This window comes from Lycorma delicatula, chromosome 7, assembly GCF_047948215.1.
Source record: "Lycorma delicatula isolate Av1 chromosome 7, ASM4794821v1, whole genome shotgun sequence".
Lineage (NCBI taxonomy): Eukaryota > Metazoa > Arthropoda > Insecta > Hemiptera > Fulgoridae > Lycorma > Lycorma delicatula.
This window is the reverse complement of record NC_134461.1, coordinates 34734921-34756026: the sequence shown is the minus strand read 5'-3', so window position 1 is coordinate 34756026 and position 21106 is coordinate 34734921. Positions and strand designations below refer to the sequence as shown.

The following is a 21106-nucleotide window of genomic DNA, read 5'->3' as shown; positions in this document are numbered from 1 at the left end:
AAAATATTTAACAATTTTTTTCTTAATCCTTTTCAGAAGATACTATTTCTAGCTTGTCATTAAAAAAATACTATTTTTAATCAAAACAAATCCCATGAATTATTATAGAGAATTGTAAAATCTAGCTCAGCATTAAGAAATCGCTGTGAAATATTTAAATATAATCTGTCCCATCACTTCTAGAGTTCTTTAAAAAAATCAAAGAACAAATTTATGCTGAAGTTTTTTGTAGTGCTAAAATATTAAATTATGATAATTTAATATGTAACTCAAACAATAAATCTAAAACTACGTGGGCAGTTGTCAAAAATGAATGCGAATCTGGAAATAAAACAATCAGATAGTTTTACCAAAAGTACAAAACAACTCAACTTCCATTATCTCAGCCATTTTATTTAGGTAGCAGAGGAATAAAATAACTTCTTTTACAGTATTTCAAATAACAATAATATTGATCCACTTCAAACAAAGCCATTCATCTTGAATGGTTATGTTGATGAATCAGTGTTTTTTCCTGTTGATACCCAGGAAGTTAAAATTTGTATTTTGTAAAGAGTTAACATTCAATCGGTATTGATAAAATTTCTGCCAGTATTTTCAAAAAAATCTTAGATTGTCCCTCATAAATTTAATTAATTAATCTTTCATTATTGATTAATTAACCTTTCTAAGATGCCTTAAGATTGTTGTTATTAACCCTCCTTAAGAAAAATTCAACACTTAACTTAAAAAATTCTAGGCTAATTTTGTTATTGTTCATATTTAATAAAGTACTTAAGAAAAATAAACTTTTAATATTTCTTAGAATACATAAAGTTTGGCATAATTTAAAGAAAAAATTTTCTACCAACACGTCTTTACCAAGATTTTAAACGAAAATGTTGTAAATTGAGTAGATAACAAAAAAATTTTGAAACTTGGGAAGATCAAATAGATTTTTTTTGCAATAAAATCAAACCTTTATTGCTTTATTAACGCAAACAAACTTTTATTATATTTCTGTCTTAAATATAATTCATCTCTCTGACTCGGTCAAAAAGTCAGTCAGGTTTCAAGATAAAAAAATGTGCTCAGATATTGTTTGGAACCAGTGGCGGGTTGTGTATAGGCAGTGTGGAACTGCATCACCCCTATTTCCACTTAATATTATGGATAACATTTAATATAATGAGTCCTTTTTTTCTTTAATTCTTTTATACTCGTACAATACGTAATCCTTAAGCTTAATGCCAGCAGCCATCTCCCAGTTTAAGAAAAAGATACATAAATATTTGAATGGAACTGTGGGCTTCACAGTTCCAGCAGCATGGTGTTTGGCTATTGTACACATGCGCACATAGGAAGCTGCATGCGAGGCAGTGAGGGAGAGAGAGCACTATTGTTCCCACAGTGCCGTCCCTGGCGTGCTGATGGAAGGTAGTTTTTTTTTTTACTCTGTGTGTGTATGGAAGATTTGTTGTTTGTTCCCTTTTCTAGTTTAGTCAGTGGTAGGAATAAGAATGTGGTTTAGTTGTTTTTTCAGTATTGATCAGAAGATGGCGGAAAGCTAGGGCTCTTTGATTGCCAAATCTGTCCAAAAACACGCTGGAAGGGTGAAGAAAAGGTAAAAACCTGAGTGAATTAGTAAAAACTAATTATGCATTTGATTCTGTGTACATAGAAATTTAAATTAAGCACCACTGGACTATAGTGTTTTTAAGCAGATATTTTATTATGTTACTATTAAATAATACTAAAAAGTATTACCTGTATTGGCATTTTATAATTTATTCGGTTAAACCAAATATGGTTTTTAAGCAAATGTACTTAAAAGTGTAGAATTAGATTATAATCCTGGTTCCAGCTATTCTATTTGATTCTTCTTTTTTTTTGGTTCTTTTATTTTACAGAAAACTTTAACTTTAACCATGGTCTTGAAAAGGCCTAGAAAAGAGTTTCTGGAACAGCACCCCCACTAATTTTAGTTACGAGTCGCCACTGTTTGGAACCCAAAGTATGGATTAAGTAGACCGATATTTAGAAAATTAAAACTGTTACCTTATTTTGTGTTTACATTTACAAATGTGCAATTCTTTTCTTAAAAGAACAGCTACCTATTCTTAACGAATAACAATATCGTCCTCTACCAAACCAGACAACAGAAATGTTTTCATGTAACTGAACACAATACTTCGGGTTATAAGAAAGGAGCTATTATGCTTCGGTTATCATTTTTAATAAATTACCAAACCATTCTTCCCCCAATTTATTTAAAATACAATTAAAATATTTTCGTTTACAGAAACAATATACTCAGTTGATGAATCTTTATATAATACTAATTAAAATAAAAACCCAGAATGTTATACATCCCCTGTTGATAAGTGTGCATGTAAATACATGCTGAGGCTTTATTAATAGCTTCTAAATTGTGAACTATTTTGAAAATTTAATATCTTTATGTATTTACATAATAATCATTTCATGTATATATATATATATTAAATAATTAATATGGACTTTCATCATATTTATTTTTTATCATATTATTATTTGCCTCCTCTATGAATCATGAGACCTTGCCGTTAGTGAGGGGGCTTGAGTGCTCAGGGATACAGAGTAGCTGGACTGAAGGTGCAACCATATCGGAGAGGTATCTGTTGAGAGCCAGACTAAGGAATGATTCCTGAAAGAGGGCAACAGCTCTTTCAGTATTTGTTAGGGGCATGAGTCAGAATGACTTAAACGGCCATATCAACATCACTCAGTCCTCTGAGTACTGCGCAGCTGAAAGCAATGGAAAACTACAGCTGCTTTTTTTCAAGAAAATGTGGCTCTCTGCATTTTCATATAGCAATGATGGAGGCGCCTTCCTTGGTAAAATATTCCGGAGGTAAACTAGTCCCCCGTTCGGATCTCCGGGTGGGGACTACTAAGGAAGGGGTCACCAGAAAATTAAAAAATAACATTCTACAAGTCGGAGCGTGGAATGTTAGAATTTTAAAAAAGGTTGGTAGGCTAGAAAATTTAAAAAGGGAAATGGATAGGATAAATGTGGATGTAGTAGGAATTAGTGAGGTTCGGTGGGAAGAGGAAGGCGACTTTTGGTCAGATGATTTTAGAATAATTAACTCAGCTTCAAATAATGGGCAGGCAGGTGTAGGTTTCATAATGAACAAGAAGATAGGGAAGAGAGTAGAGTATTTCAAAACGCATAGCGATAGAATCATTGTAATAAGGATAAAATCAAAACCTAAACCGACAACGATTGTTAACGTCTATATGCCTACAAGCACCCATGATGATGATGAGGTAGAGTGTGTATCCGAAGAGAATGATGAAGCAATTAAACACGTAAAAGGAGATGAACATTTAATAATAGTTGGAGATTGGAATGCAAGCATTGGAAAATGCAAGGAAGGAAATATAGTGGGTGAATACGGGCTGGGCAAAAGGAATGAAAGAGGGGACCGACTTATAGAGTTTTGCACGAAGTATAATTTAGTAATTGCCAACACTCAATTTAAAAATCATAATAGAAGAATATACACTTGGAAAAAGCCAGGCGATACTGCAAGGAATCAGATAGATTATATCATGGTTAAGCAAAGATTTAGAAATCAACTCGTTGACTGCAAAACTTACCCTGGCGCAGACATTGATAGCGACCATAATTTGGTGATAATGAAATGTAGATTGGGGTTTAAAAACCTGAAGAAAAGGTGTCAGATGAATCGGTGGAATTTAGAGAAGCTTGAGGAAGAGGAGGTAAAGAAGATTTTTGAGGAGGACATCGCAAGAGGTCTGAGTAAAAAAGATAAGGTAGAATATGTAGAAGAAGAATGGGAGAATGTTAAAAAGGAAATTCTTAAAGCGGAATAAAGAGAACTAGTAGAAAACCTTGGGTTTCAGACGATATATTGCAGCTGATGGATGAACATAGAAAATATAAGAATGCTAGTGATAAAGAAAGTAAAAGGAACTATCGGCAATTAAGAAATGCTATAAACAGGAAGTGCAAACTGGCGAAAGAAGAGTGGATTAAAGAAAAGTGTTCAGAAGTGGAAAGAGAAATGAACATTGGTAAAATAGACGGAGCATACAGGAAAGTTAAGGAAAATTTTGGGGTACATAAATTAAAATTAATAATGTGTTAAACAAAGATGGTACACCAATATATAATACGAAAGGTAAAGTCGATAGATGGGTGGAATATATTGAAGAGTTATACGGAGGAAATGAATTAGAAAATGGTGTTATAGAGGAAGAAGAGGAAGTTGAGGAGGATGAAATGGGAGAAACAATACTGAGATCTGAATTTAAGAGAGCATTAAAAGATTTAAATGGCAGAAAGGCTCCTGGAATAGACGGAATACCTGTAGAATTACTGTGCAGTGCAGGTGAGGAAGCGATTGATAGATTATACAAACTGGTGTGTAATATTTATGAAAAATAGGGAATTTTTGTCAGACTTCAAAAAAAGTGTTATAGTCATGATACCAAAGAAAGCAGGGGCAGATAAATGTGAAGAATACAGAACAATTAGTTTTACTAGTCATGCATCAAAAATCTTAACTAGAATTCTATACAGAAGAATTGAGAGGAGAGTGGAAGAAGTGTTAGGAGAAGACCAATTTGGTTTCAGGAAAAGTATAGGGACAAGGGAAGCAATTTTAGGCCTCAGATTAATAGTAGAAGGAAGATTAAAGAAAAACAAACCAACATACTTGGCGTTTATAGACCTAGAAAAGGCATCCGATAACGTAGACTGGAATAAAATGTTCAGCCTTTTATAAAAATTAGGGTTAAAATACAGAGATAGAAGAACAATTACTAACATGTACAGGAACCAAACAGCATCAGTAATAATTGAAGAACATAAGAAAGATGCCGTAATAAGAAAGGGAGTCCGACAAGGATGTTCCCTATCTCCGTTACTTTTTAATCTTTACATGGATCTAGCAGTTAATGATGTTAAAGAACAATTTAGATTCGGAGTAACAGTACAAGGTGAAAAGATAAAGATGCTAAGATTTTCTGATGATATAGTAATTCTAGCCGAGAATAAAAAGGATTTAGAAGAAACAATGAACGGCATAGATGAAGCAAGAACTATCGCATGAAAATAAACAAGAAGAAAACAAAAGTAAAGAAATGTAGTAGAAATAACAAAGATGGACCACTGAATGTGAAAATAGGAGAAGAAAAGATTATGGAGGTAGAAGAATTTTGTTATTTGTGAAGTAGAATTACTAAAGATGGACGAAGCAGGAGCGATATAAAATGCCGAATAGCACAAGCAAAACGAGCCTTCAGTAAGAAATATAATTTGTTTACATCAAAAATTAATTTAAATGTCAGGAAAAGATTTTTGAAAGTATATGTTTGGAGTGTCGCTTTATATGGAAGTGAAACTTGGACGATCGGAGTATCTGAGAAGAAAAGATTAGAAGCTTTTGAAATGTGGTGCTATAGGAGAATGTTAAAAATCAGATGGGTGGATAAAGTGACAAATGAAGAGGTATTGCGACAAATAGATGAAGAAAGTAGCATTTGAAAAAATATAGTTAAAAGAAGAGACAGACTTATAGGCCACATACTAAGGCATCCTGGAATAGTCGCTTTAATATTGGAAGGACATGTAGAAGGAAAAAATTGTGTAGGCAGGCCACGTTTGGAATATGTAAAACAAATTGTTAGGGATGTAGGATGTAGAGGGTATACTGAAATGAAACAACTAGCACCAGATAGGGAATCTTGGAGAGCTCCATCAAACCAGTAAAATGACTGAAGACAAAAGAAAAAAAAAATTATTATTTGGTAATGCTGCTAAAATTAGCAATCTGGCAAGATTTTGCCATGGTTTCTTTTGATCTATGTAGGCAAATCTTGGGACAGTTCCTTTTTATTCATAGAGTAGCATACTACATGAACAGCAATCTACCGGTAATCTGTATAATATATTATTTTGTACTGATCAAAATAAAAAAATTATTTATTTATTTGTACTGCTGCCTAACAAACATTGAAAGTACTGAATCAAACAGTCCTTTGGGATTATTTTGAAACAAACAAATATAAACTTGTAAATTTACGTAATTCATTGATGAACATTTACTGCTTGTCACAATAGCACAAGTTGAAAAGTCCCCTACTTGAGAGAGATTGATTACAAAAATATTCATTATTTCACGAACTGTTTTCTACAATTAACAAAACTGAAACGTTTTTAAATTTTTTTGTTCTTATTTTAAAATTAGCAACAAAGAGTAGCAAACCCAGAAATGAATTTATATTAAAGAAATATTTTCTTCTTATACAGTTTATACCTTATAGAAATAAGACTATTGACAGAACTTCTAATGATAGTTATTCATTTTCTGTTAAAATACTACTTAGAAATGGCCTTTTAACTTGTTCTCAATTCTATACTGGAACTGCTAAGAAATACTAATATTTTATTAATTTTCTCATCAAGAAAATTCATGATAAAAATAAATTAACTCGATATCATTTATGATTAATAATGAAAAAGAACCCCAATTTTTTTAAACCTGATTTAACCACCCATACATAATTCATGACAAAAATTAATATATTTATTTTTTATTGTTATTAAATGAGTGAACAAAAAAGGTAATATTTTTTCAGTGTTAGAAAAATTAATTTTCATATGAAGAAATACATTGTGAAAACAAAACTTTAAGTTTACTTACAGGAAATCTACTAAAGTATACTTGTAAGAAGAGTTGAGTGGATTTATATAATGTTGCCATTGTTCCTGGTGGTAGAGGCAATTTTACTGCAATACGGCCCAATTCCAAGCAATCACATTCACTTCCATCCGGCCTGAGTATCCGCACTGTACAATTTTCAAACTGAGATAAATAATTACTAATTATTTTTAAAAAAATGATTAAAATATTTGATAAAATGTATAGTTGACCAAAATGTACCACACCACATACCTCATAATATGAAATAGTATGTGATATGTAAATTAAATATATTAATAAAACAAATTTAAAAAAAGCTGAAACCTGCCTAAAGGGAAAAAACAACTTTTATTCTTACTTTATAAATTTTGACATTTAGAATGAAATTGACATTAAATTCATATATTAATAAATATAAACTTATTAAACCTTAATGTTTTACAGATTTCAAAATGGAAAATTCTCAGAATTTAAAAAAAACCAATTTTTATGTTTTACATGACTTAAAAGTCGGTTTAATTTATATTTTTTTAAATAAAATAAATATTTAAATAAAAACCACATACTCTACCTTATTTTTTAGTTTCATTGTCATTTAAAATATGGAATGCCTGCAATGACTGTATGAAAAGTGCTTCTTTCAAGAAATGTAAAAGAGAAAAGCCTGTATCTTAATACAAGTAGGAGAAAGAATTTAATGAGATTAAGAGACTGCTGTGTAGTGTGAATGTGAGATATAAATTATTCTAACTTATTCCACTAATTTTCTTAAACTTTTACATAAAAATACTTTAGATATCAAAATAAATTGCTATTCAGTTAGGCATATCTAAAGAACGAGTACGCTATATTGCTGAGAAATTGGATTACTGTAAAATCTGTGCATGATGGGTGCCACGCATACTCTCTGATGGCTCTCCGCAAGCTGAAGTTTGAACCTACTCCATGTCCACCATACTCACCAGATTTGGCTCCCTGCGACTTCCACTACTTCCCTCATCTCAGGAGAGATTTCAAAGGTAATCATTACACTACCGACGATAAGGTGAAGGAAACTGTGGCCACTTGGATCCGAGAAAGACAGCCAGAATTTTTCAGTAATGGAATGTAAAAATTAGTCACACGTTGGGAAAAGTCTATTAGAGTAAACAGGGATTATATTGAAAAATAAATATTACATTTTGTAGCTAAGGTATTATACTTTTATTTTATTTCAATATCTCTTTTCATTCCCATGATACACATATATGTACAAAATTTATCAACCGAGCCTTGCAGTAGAAAAAATATAGTAATTGAAGAACAATTTAAAAGTGGATTAGTTACCCAAGAAAAAAAAAGTAGAAAAGATTTACTGAAGATATTGTTCTTTTAGAAAAAATCAAACACAAGTCTGATAAATATCAAACTGTGGTTTTATTAGAACTTTAGTCTAAAAATAAAAAAGTGGTTAAACAAAGGTAATGAAATATAAAAGAAGGGAGGATAAGGAGGGATTAAATTTAAGACTGATAAACACAATATACCACAAGTAAATTTTTATAATTAAGTAGTAAGATTGCAAAGAAATACAGTCATTAAAAACAGATTGGCAAGTGCAAGGGAGGAGCTTTCTCATATAGAAAGGAAATTTACTAGCATTAGATATAGATCTAAGATCTATAAAGAAACTCTTGAAAACCTATATAAGGAGTGTAGTGTTTTATGGTAGTAAAATGTTGACAATAAAAAAACAAACAAAAATAAAAAACCAGAAAGGGAAATAATAGAGGTATTGAAATGTGGTGTTAAAAAATTGAACTAATATTGGTTTGAAATAATTTAAAATGAAGTCTTAAGACAAATAAATCAGCAGAGAAATTAGTAGAATTTTATAAAGAAATTATGTACGCTGGTGACCTATGTTTTAAGACATCTAAATTTAGTTAATGTGTTGTACATGGAAATACATGCAGAAGATAAAAACTATAGAGAAAGACAGAAATTGGTGTATATGAGATGGATAATTGAGGGTGTTGGATGTAGTAAATATGATGAAGTCAAAAGATTACACCAAATTATTGAAATGGCTTATGACTTTACAGAACATATCTATCAATTCTGGTTTGCTACTAGGTAATTAAATCTTTTATAATATTCTTTTTCAGCTTATTAAAATCAACTGATATAGACTTGTGCATTTGTCTATCTATGTAAATAATGATAATAGAATAATTATATTGGTTAATAATCGTGTCTAGTTAGTAACAAATGTAACGGGAAACAATAATTTTTCCCCTTTCATGTCTCTTAATATATGCTATATTTAGAATCTCATGAAATGTCTCATTGAGGCCAATGGATTGGTTAGTTGGACAATTACTGACCCTAACATCCACTCAGAAATCTCCACCTGAGAAAATGCATTGGGAGTTCTAGCAAGGTAGATAATATTATACGTTAATATGAAATAATATTTATATGTTAATAATACATATTTACAATAATTTATAAACATAATCAGACCACTTAATTAGAAAAATAAGAGTTACAGTTACTTTATAACTGAAATGATAGTAGTGAAACAAAGCAACTTCAAATAAAATACAATATAAATTTATTTGTATAATTTATTTAGAATTCTTACCATCATATCCTACGAATGGCATTCCGGTTGAATATTTTGGTGGTGATGTACTCTGATTCAGTCCAATACAGTTTGCAGTAATTGAGTGTCCCGTTTCAGTTTGCCACCAGTGGTTTAATATAGGAACCTAGAATAAAACATTCACAATTCCTTAGGGATTTTACTTTAGTTCTCCATGACTATTTGTTTTTTATGTTTTTGAATGAAGCATTGAAAACAGCTTGTCTGACTGAGTCAGAATCTTGATTTCAAATGTACACAGCTACACGTGTATTCACAAACAAAAACCCCAACAAGTACCAGATGAATAAAAGTGAAAAAGCCAGAGATTTTGAGATTTCCATTCTGTCATACCACTCATTTTGTAAAAAATGTTTATCTCCTGGGAGTAGACCTTTTTTTTTCTTTCTAGTGTAACTTTTGTTTTAAAGGAATTTTTATCTATTAATAAATATTCACACAGAATGAAAATATTTCAAAAAGTAAGCAAAGAAAATTAAAAAAAAAAATTATAAAATTTTAATCACAAGTATAAAAAAAAGATTTCCATTACCATAAAATATTTTGAATATGTAGTTTTACATCCTGTCATAACATGGAAAAGTTCTTATGCTCTCTTCCTGAGTTTTTTGTCTATTTAAAAGAAATATAACACAAACAATAAAGCATAATCTTTAGACAACAATGTACAAATATTTTTCTTGAAGTTAAAAATGTTTAAACTTACTTTAAACCTTTGTTCTGCCCAAGACTTAGTTTCATGATCACAGTGTTCCCCAGCCACAAATAAATGCCTTAACCTGTGTGAAAAAATTAGAAAGTACATTTACAATGGAAATTCTGTAACCAAAAACCTTTTTGTTAAGCCAAAAAAAAGATTAGTCTCCTAAATTTTCCAATTGTATTTAATCTAAAATGAATACATAACTTAAATTCAATGAAAAATTATTTTTGATTAAACAGTAATCTCAATGCTATAAGTAGAACAAGATTTACTTAAACATTACTAATTTACAGTCAAGAAGTATACAGTAAGAAGTTTTACAAAGTATTGTGTTGAAATTTAATTTTGATAACTATGATATACCTTGTTTTAAAAATTTGAAACATTTTAAAATCAACCACTGTACACTTTTTAAAGTGGTAAAGTTACAAAGTTTTTACCATGTTTGAACTGGCTTTCATTCAAATTTTATGTTTTTTCAGATACTGAATTGAGGAGCCACTGAAGAAATTTTAACATATTTCAAAAGTTAGCCAAGACAGCATTTTTGCAATTTTCCCCGTTTAAAGACTGTATTGTGGTAAAATTTTAAAATAACCAGATGAATTACCCCATGTGATTTAGAAAACAATAAAAAATTGTATATTACTAACTATAGATTTAATTGTTATTAACTATTTTACAACTTACGACTTGGTAGAATATTTTCTTCCTTTTTTTATTTCAGGATCTTCCCTTCGTATAACCCTTAATGCTGTTGGAGCAGTTAAAATAGCATTTACTTGATGTTCTTGAATAACTCTGAAAGTAGAATAAAGTAGAATTAACATTATTAATTAGTAAACACCTCTAGCTCATAAGTACATAGTTAGAATTCATTTAATGTAAAAGTTAAAGAATATAAATAAAAGTATATGAAAGAAAGATGAAATATGAAGTGGAAAAAGAAGCATAAGTATAAGAGAGATAAAAAATCTGTGATATGGGTAATACACACCACAAATTTCATAAAGATATATTTTGATAAAATAAATTAACTACGGAAAACCAAATACATGTATTTATGTGTATGGATCTAACAAATTAAAGAAAGAAAATACATGTATGGAAAAATGAATACCATGATGTATACTGTATACTGTTACAGTACATTATTTGATGAACCAACATCAGATTAAACATGTAACCCACCAGGTTGGTCTATTGGTGACCAACCTGGTGAACCCTAGTGGTGAACTCATCATCGCAAATCAGCTGATTTTGAAGTCTAGAGTTTTAAGATTCAAATCCTAGTAAAGGCAGTTACTTTTATATGGATTTGAATACTAAATCAAGGATACTGGTATTCTTTGGTGGTTGGGTTTCAATTAACCACACATTACAGGAATGGTCGACCTGAGATTGTACAAGACTACAGTTTATTTACATTTATACATATCATCCTCTGAATTAATACCTTACGGTGGTTCTGGAGGCTAAACAGAAAAAGAGATTGTTTGTTTTAAGAAGACCAATATTGTAGAATAAATACCCAATCCCTGTTTAGCTCCAAGTAGGACTCCATTGAGGAAACAAGAGTCCTCGAGGATAAGTCAATGAATAAAGCTGCTCCCAGTCATATCATACAAATATCAAAAATGTGTTTTAACTAAAACTCATAAAACACTATTTAGAAAGAAGGGGTAAAAGGTAATGGAAAGAGGTGGACAGTGAGAATAAACAATCTAACTAACCAAAATTATCAAACCAATTTTGATGTCCTTTGTGTGGAGGATGTCTTGAATAGAAGAATTAAAGGCTCAACCAGGAAGTAGTCATCCATCTTTAAAGGAATTCCTTGGGAAATCAGTGTATCTCTTGGGAATTGAAATGTATATGATAACAAACTACTTAAAAGATATTTATTAAATAGCCATTTAAGAACAGGCCTTATATCATAATACTTTTACGTCTGTTTTGCTTTTTTAAGACCAGGATCTGTTTAATACTCAATAATCAAGACATCAAAATTACAAAAATTAACATGTTGAGTATGTTCTAGAAAACAAGTTTTTTCTTAAGCCTTAGCTGTATGTTCATAAAAAACTTATATGACTCATTAATATATCACCTGTCATGGTGAACTATATTTTTTCACATTTTACCTACTTCTAAATTATATTATCATTATCAGGCACAATATAACAACCAGTCCTATTCTTTGTGTTTTAACCAATCATAAGGTGAGAGTAATTTTTATCATTATCAGGAACGAAATTCCAACCAATCGTATTCTTTGTCTTTTAATCAATCATAAGGTGAGAGTAACTCTGATCATTATCAATTACAAAATTCCAACCAATCGTATTCTTTGTCTTTTAATTAATCATAAGGTGAGAGTAACTCTGATCATTATCAATCACAAAATTCCAACCAATCGTATTCTTTGTATTTTAACCAATCATAAGGTGAGAGTAATTCTTATCATTATCAGGCACGGAATTCCAACTAATCGTATTCTTTGTCTTTTAGTCAATCATTAGGTGAGAGTAGTTCTTATCATTATCATGCACGAAATTCCAACCAATCGTATTCTTTGTTTTTTAACCAATCATAAGGAGAGATATAATTCTTATTAACAGGAAAAAATATAAGTAATATATGTTATTTATAGACTATTACCAATGCTAAATAAATAACATTCAAGTAAAAATTGTTTTTGGCTTTAAGGTTGACAAGGTTGTGGTATTTCTTCACTCACCAATTTATTTAACTTGTTTTCCTTCTTTAAATATTCTTTCTATATCCAGAGTTAGAACAGAAAATAATATTGCTGTTGTATTGCCTATTGATACTGATATCTTAGAATTCCTTAGAGCAGAAATTTAATTAGTTCAAGATTTATAAGACTACAGTTGTGAAATAATGTTGTACTATTATTATTAATATAATTGATCAAGTGTTAATTATATTTGTTCTGTGATGGTGGAAGAACCTGGCTCAAATCCAGTTAAGACAAGTTACATTTTAGTAGATTTAAACCCCCATTTTTACTATTTATTAAAAAGTCTGTATACTGGGATTAAATTTTTGAAAGGAGAATTATATTACACTCAGCTTGGAAATTAATTAAACTAAATGTAAGTGGCATTACAAGTTCCTGCTGCTTCTATTTTGTGTATAGCATCAAAATAAACATAACAGTGATACAACTTACAGAAATTATTAAATTTACCTAAAATACTGTCCACAGTCAGGTGTTCGGTCTGGTTTCCCTTCATACATAATTGATGTAAGACCAGCACATAATGGACCATAGCATATATACGAATGACCAACTACCCATCCCATGTCTGAGGCAGTCCACCATATGTCATCTCCAGTCATACCATATATAGTTGACATTGACCAGGCTAATGTAGCAATATGGCCACCTGTAGGTCTTAATATACCTTTAGGCATATCTGAAAAAAATTTCAATTATCTTGCATAAGATTAATTAAAATAAATACAATTAAATAATAAAATAATTTAATAACATTAAATACACTTTTTCTTTGTTGTATAATCTACATTTCGTTATTCTGAACATTGAATGTTTACGTTAGGATGTGATTAAGCGAGTAGAAAGAGCATGTATGAGTGAGTCATTAGTGGTAATTTTTTATTGTGCATCTGTGTTTATGTACTGAGATTATGTGACAAGATATTTGTTTTTTATTTTTTTATTTTTATATTATCTTTTATGCAATCAGCAGTAAATAATTTTAAAAAAAAACATTAATTACACTGATAAACATAATTTTTGTTTCTTAACATGCAATACATTATCTTAATCTGTTTTTGATGCTGAAAATGAATATTAACTCAGAATCTTTCTATCATGCACAATTTTTGAAAAAAATTTAAATTTTAGTCAAGGATTTTTTCATTTTTCAATGTATAGTTAGCATTTCAAGCTACTAACTTATATTGTGTTTTGTTAGTTCATTTTTTATTGTTTAATTTTGTTAACATAATTTGTAAGCTATTAATAAACAATACTAGACAAAGAATTAAATCATATCAGTTACATATTATGACATCATGTCTTATTCTGAAAGTGAACCTTCATGGATAAGATTAATCATGTCTGTACAGGTCAAAACATGTAGCTGAAAACACAGCTGTATTATTTGTATTTAGCACTGGATTTAGGAATGATTTAATTTCGTTCAGGCTTATTGCTGTTTTAAGTTTGTTAACAGTGCACTGTCATTATGCCTCGAATTTGTGTAAATGATGTGGATGCCTTTTGTTATGTATGTGGTGAGTTTACCGTAAAATCAAATAGAAAAAACATTACACCTTTAATTAAAAAAGCATATCATTTGTACTTTCAGTGTAAAATTGATGATCAGGATAAGACATGGGCTCCTCATATAGTGTGCACTAATTGCTCTGTATATTTAAGAGGATGGCTGAAAGGTACGTGAAAGGCTTTGCCATTTGGTGTAGCTATGGTTTGGCATGAACAAAGGATCATGCCAAACCATGATCTTTACTTTTGTTTAAAAAGTATGTCTGGAATTTCTAAAAAATCTAAACATGCTGTAAAATAATATCCTTCATTGCAATTTGCAATGAGACCTGCACCTAACACTTGATCTCAAAGTGAAATTATTCCAGTTCCTGAGCCGCCTGTGAATGTATGTTTCGAAAGCAGTGATGAAGAATCAGGCAGTACTGAATAAGACAACAATGATTTTGATTTTGAATTATCTTCCAGTAAACCACATCTTATATCACAAGGTGAATTAAATGACTCGGTTAGGGATTTAAATTTATCAAAAAATCAAGCTGAACTGTTAGGATCAAGACTGCAAGTTGCAATTTACTTTAAAAAAATACAAAAGTTTTGGGCTTTTGAAGCCAACAAAAAGAACTTTCTCAGTACTTTATTGATGAAAATAATTTGGTTTATTGCACAAATATTTATGAGCTTATGTTGCACTTAAGAGAAGTTTATAAGCCTGAGGACTGGTGCCTTTTCATAGGTATAGGTGCCTTTTCATCCAGGTATAGTTTAAAAGTGGTTCTACTACACAACAGTAACAAATATCCTTCGATACCAATAGCTTATGGTATTAATTTGAAAGAGACTTACAATGTGATGAAAGAAGTTCTTGAAAAAAATAAATTATAAAAAATGTAGCAGAAACATATGTGGTGATTTGAAAGTTACAGCTATTTTGTTAGGCATGCAGTTAGGCTGTACTAAGTACATGCATTTTCTTTGCGAATGGGATAGCTGAGCTAGGGATAAACATTATGTTACCAAAGAGTGGAAGAAACGAGACAACTTAACTCCAAATGGGAAAAATATTATTCATGAGCTCTATGTTGAACCCAAAAAAATATTTTTACCCCTTCTTTATGTCAAGCTAGGACTAATGAAAAATGTTGTAAAAGCAATGAAGAAGGATTATCCCGGATTTTTGTACATCAGGAAGGAATTTCCAAATATAAGTGAAGGAAAAATTAAAGTAGTATTTGATGGTCCTCAAATAAGAGAGTTGGTCAAAGATGATGTATTTAACTCCATGTTAAATAATGTAGAAAGTGCAGCTTGGGCTTCATTTAAAAACATTTGCAAAAGCTTTTTTAGCAAACAAAAATCCGACAATTACCACGATATTGTTAATCAACTTCTTACTTCATACAGAGTTATGGGATGTTATATGTCTTTAAAAATACATTTTCTCCACTCGCATCTGGATCTTTTCCTGGACAAACTCGAAGATGTTATTGATGAACATGGTGACGTTTCCACCAAGACATTTCAGTGATGGACAGCCTCTATAAATGGAAATGGAATACTAACATGCTAGCTGATTACTGTTGGACATTAATTCGGGATGTGCCTGAGAAAATTAATTTTATAAAAGAAAAGCATCAGCAAAATCATTCTAACACAGGTATGGCCATGCAAAATTATAGATTTTACGGATTTTAACAGTATATTTCCCCTTATTTTTTTTTTAAGCATAATTTATTTAAAACTAAGGGTGATAGAAAAATTGTATTTACAGACCTGTAATGTATGCAAAAAGGCAATTCAAGAAGTGGTATTACACTTAGAGAGACATTAAAAAAAAGTTTTTTTGTCTATCAGTGTTACTTTTATCTTAAATAATATTGTTCGGCAGTTAGTTTAAAAAATAATTTATATATGTCGACTGATAAACATGATGTCCAGTCAAATTACATATATTTGAGACAAGACAAGATAATCAAACTGATCTCAAAATAAAGTAAACTTACTGTATATTGTACTTAGGCATACGTGTTTATTTTTCTACATCATCATTGAATACAAGACAAAACACTGTCTTTTTTTTTTAATTCCTTTCATAAAGAAAATTTTTGGTTTACTCTTGATCCAATTGTCCATAGCAGTCTGGTAAGGTTTTGCAGTGTCTTACCAAATTAATTGTTGCTTCCTTTCAAAGATCTTTTATGGGAATAACTCCCTTTGCATCCCCAAAAAAGTCAAGAGCATAACTTTTGTACTGAAAACTGTTTAAATGTTCTTAATCTAGAGAATTTGGGTAATGGTATTTCTCTGACTGCCACTTGTAGTGATGAATGCAAGATTTATATCCTGTAGTGATGTTAATGAAAAAAATCATCTCCTTAATGATTGTACTAGTTAAGTTCATTATTCCAGTATGGTCACTGATGACATTTGTCATAATTATATGGTCATTTATCATAATCATTTTTCTTTGTCTTTTCATAATCTCCATTTTTTGCAACACATCTGAAGATTTTTTAATTCAATTTTTAAATAATGTGTTTTTAACTTTTTCTTGATTAATTTCAGTTAAATCTTTTTTTTTTGCTTTTAGCACTGATTTCTTTAAAACACATAAAATTGGCAAGTACAACAACCTTACTATGCTCATATTCATTATTCCAGTATGGTCACTGATGACATTTGTCATAATTATATGGTCATTTATCATAATCATTTTTCTTTGTCTTTTCATAATCTCCATTTTTTGCAACACATCTGAAGATTTTTTAATTCAATTTTTAAATAATGTGTTTTTAACTTTTTCTTGATTAATTTCAGTTAAATCTTTTTTTTTTGCTTTTAGCACTGATTTCTTTAAAACACATAAAATTGGCAAGTACAACAACCTTACTATGCTCATATTACCAATTTGAAGCTTTAAGAAAACAGATTGTAAATGTCAACTAACTTAATTTTTTTTTATAAATTTATATTTTATGCAATCGACAGTAAAGATTGTTTCTTTTATTATTATGATTTAAAAAAAAATTATATTTTAATATTTGTATATCCAAAATTGTAACAGAAAATAATATCACTGTTGTATTGCACACTGATACTGATATCCTAGTATTCACAGATAGTTATTGCATACTGGATAATAATTTAATGTCTAAGAACCAAAATACCTTATCATAAACATATAAATGTTTTACACTATTCATTTTAAGGGATATCAACAAACAGCTTGTGTGATTCAAATTAATTACATCAACTGTTATACAATCCTAACAGCTTTTGATGACGCTTGCTAAACCATAAGTTAATGGGATATTCCATTTTAGAAGCATATAAAACTAAATACTGATTAGTTCAACAGCCAGACAAAAATATAAATGACAAGATTAACATCAACCCATCACGTATTAAGTTTTGGTAGACACAGAGAGCTAAATAAAGTCTATCAACAGATCTATTTAGGAATTATTTACCAAATAATATTGTTTTCATGATAAGAATTAATTTCCTTCATAAATATTTGTTTATACTTCTGATTTTAATTTTAATTTAAAAATTACTTACATCAGTTACTCCAGTAAAAATATTAAAACCATACCTGTGGTACCAGATGTATACAAAATATAAAGTGGATCATTTGCCTCTACAGGAACACAGGGATGAGAAACACTATTGGAAATAGCAGTATCCCAAAGAAGATCATTGCTAGATAACTCTGCTTCTAGTACATTTCGCCGTTGAAAAATTATACATTTCTTTGGTTTTGCAACAGCCATTTCAATAGCTTCATTCAATATATCTTTATACCTGGAAAAAAATGTTTTAAATTGATAATAATTTCAAAATCATAATGATAGTAAATTATATATCCACAATATTACAACAGACAAAACATTGGTAATTCACTGAAATAACTTCAAAATATAATGAACTTAAGTGATTTGATGAGCAAAATTAAATCAAATCCAGAAAGCTCTGGATGAAAACCTCTTAATGTAGTTTTTACATTAAATGAATTAATTTACATGTAGTTTTTATTAAACTTAAAATCTTTTTTAAATTAATAATGATTAGATTTCATAGTTGCTACTAAAAAAGTATTACTTTTCAAAGATAAGAAAGTGTAAAAAAATACATAGATGCATATTAATTAGTAGGTATGCATAAATGCATAGCTATCAAAAAGCCAGTTGTTGTCCAGCAATTCATCCCACCATTTCAACTAAGTTTTCTAAACTTCTTTAAAATTTCCAATAAGTAATTATTAGTAATGAATAGAATCAAATAACTGCTAAAGACTTATTTAATACCAATAATGAATGAAAAAACTATACTATACTGGATGTATAAATTAAAAATCTGTTGTGGACAGTTACAGTTATTGCAAAATATTCTAATATAAAAACAACCAAATAAGCAAATTCTAATAAAAAAATAACCAAAATCCTACAATTTCTAAAATATTAGTTTTTATTAACATTGAATATTTACACAACTACTAATTCAACAATCTTACATGAAATATTAAGAGAGAATAAAATTCCCTTTACTACTCATATTTCTAGATCAAAATTATTCGTATCTTTGTGAGTTGCTGATTAACAAAAATTTCAGATTTCTGGTGTGTCGTATAAATAAAAGTTAATTATAATTAAAATATTCCATTTAGTGAACTCCTGTATACTGGTTACAAATTTTTATTTCGACCTTATGGTGTAAAATATTCAGTTTTTATTATTGGATTATTTGGTGAATAATTAAAAACAAAAAAGAAACAATCATATAGGAAAAAGAAAGATAACATGAAGAAACATATCTCAAAAAAGCTACAAGAAAATGAATATGAAGAAGAAGAAAATGTTAAAAACAAGGGAAGAATAAAAAAATTAAGAGAAGATGATAAATATAAAGAGGAAGAAAGTGTTAAAACAAAAGAAAGAATAAAGAAATTAAGAGAAGATGATAAATATAAAGAGGGAGAAAACATTAAGACCAAGGAAAGAATAAAACGATTAAGAGAGGATGATGAATATAAATGCAGAGAAAATTTAAAAAGTAGGGTATGTGTTAACAAATTAAGATCAGAAGATTTATATCAAACCAAACAGCAATTAAATGACTGGAAACAAAAAACAAATAAACGAAATGATGATCAACTTCGACTTACGTAGAATATTGTCTGACAGTATCAGAGGAGTAATGAACTAAAAGATAAGCATTTTTTGCAATTTATTAAAGATCGGGCATATATGCCTCAGTGTATATATTGTTCTTATGAGGGTCTATTTTTCAGTCACTCTGTAGTTAACTTTAATGTAGATAAAATTAAACAGAAATTCCACTGTAATTAAATAAAATTAAACAGAAATTAAATTAGAAAATCCAAAAATAATACGATTCTAAATATAATTTTCAATTAATATTAAATAAACAGATATTTCATCATATCTATTACATATGCACATAAGTAACAATGCCTATTAAACTACATATACACATTTTCAAAAGTACATAAAATTTTATTTCACTAATAACTTCTAATTTAAAAAATTTTTTTTTTTTATTATTATTGAATAATTATTATTTACAGCAAAATGTTTTTATAATTATGGGTTAATAATTATTAATTAAGTCAATATATTTAAATTAAAAAAAAAGTTAAAAAAAAGGAGATTGAAGTCTGATTTGAACTGACGTGCCTCCCTTGTAAAATCCATATATTTCATTAATTAAAATTTTATTTGGCTATAACTTTGGAACCAATGAAAATAACTACCACTTATGATATATCACTGAAAATCTCTAAATGAGGGCTTATTAATACAGTTAAGAAAAAGTCCAAATTCCTAATTTTTTTGGATTTTGGGCTTTTTTTAACACTTTTGGTTCAGTCGATTGCAATCAAAAAGGGAGGTGCATAACAAGATGTTTCAACAGTCCTAAAGCCAACATTTCAACAACCTATGGCTAATCGTTTTTGAGTTATTTGAGGTACGTACGTACAGACGTCACACCAAAACTAGTCAAAATGGATTCAGGGATGGTGAAATATGGATATTTCTGTTGAAATCTGAAAACCAAAATTTTTTGCGATCACAATACTTCCTTTACTTTACACAAGGAAGTAAAACTGTGTGGAACAGCTGCTGTTTCTAGACAGCTGTTTCTATATACTCTGGGTATTTTTTTACATTCTCCAAATTTTGTTTTCTACAAAATGATATACAATTTGATTACGTAAAGTTAAAATAAAGCAGTATGTGATTTCATTTTACATTCATTTATCCCAAGTTTCTAGAGTCAGACAAATCAGATCTGATGCATTCCTAGCCAGTTGGCCTGACACTAATACGGGATAAACACACAGGTAGCATCGAATATAGTGAATTGAAACACCATACACATAAATTTTATTTATACAGAATGACATAAATATAAAATTTTATCATGAAAGATCTTCAGTTTTTTACCAATATTAACATTTAAAAATCGGTATATAGAAAGAACACCTGCCAGATGGTGACTCAGTGATTGTTCAACAGTATTCCAAGCAGCTGTACTGGCCACCATTTTGAAATGTAAAACTTTTATGAAAAATCTTACTAGTAATTCCTTCTAATAGTAGAAACTTTACTAATACTTTACTCGTAAGATACAAAGTTTAGTAGTGAAATTTCCTAAAAATTTGAAAAAAAAACTGCCTATAACTTTGTCACAAATATACAAAATGTCAGGGTGATTACAACAGGTCTTTGTGCAACCTGATAAATAAGATTATCATCATT

The 21106-nt window shown here is 29.5% G+C and overlaps 1 protein-coding gene across 2 annotated transcripts in view; it reads right to left on the bottom strand.

The window, feature by feature from the left end:
- Nucleotides 1–21106, bottom strand: part of LOC142328422 (acyl-CoA synthetase short-chain family member 3, mitochondrial) — a 184424-nt gene that overhangs the window by 11350 nt on the left and 151968 nt on the right. For both annotated transcript variants that reach the window (XM_075372144.1, XM_075372143.1), the window contains exons 6-11: nt 17920–18128; nt 13260–13488; nt 10736–10846; nt 10049–10121; nt 9322–9448; nt 6696–6841 (exon numbers count right to left, since the gene is read on the bottom strand). In XM_075372144.1, the coding sequence (XP_075228259.1) occupies nt 6696–6841; nt 9322–9448; nt 10049–10121; nt 10736–10846; nt 13260–13488; nt 17920–18128 (895 nt within the window). The remainder of the gene's footprint in view (nt 1–6695; nt 6842–9321; nt 9449–10048; nt 10122–10735; nt 10847–13259; nt 13489–17919; nt 18129–21106) is intronic.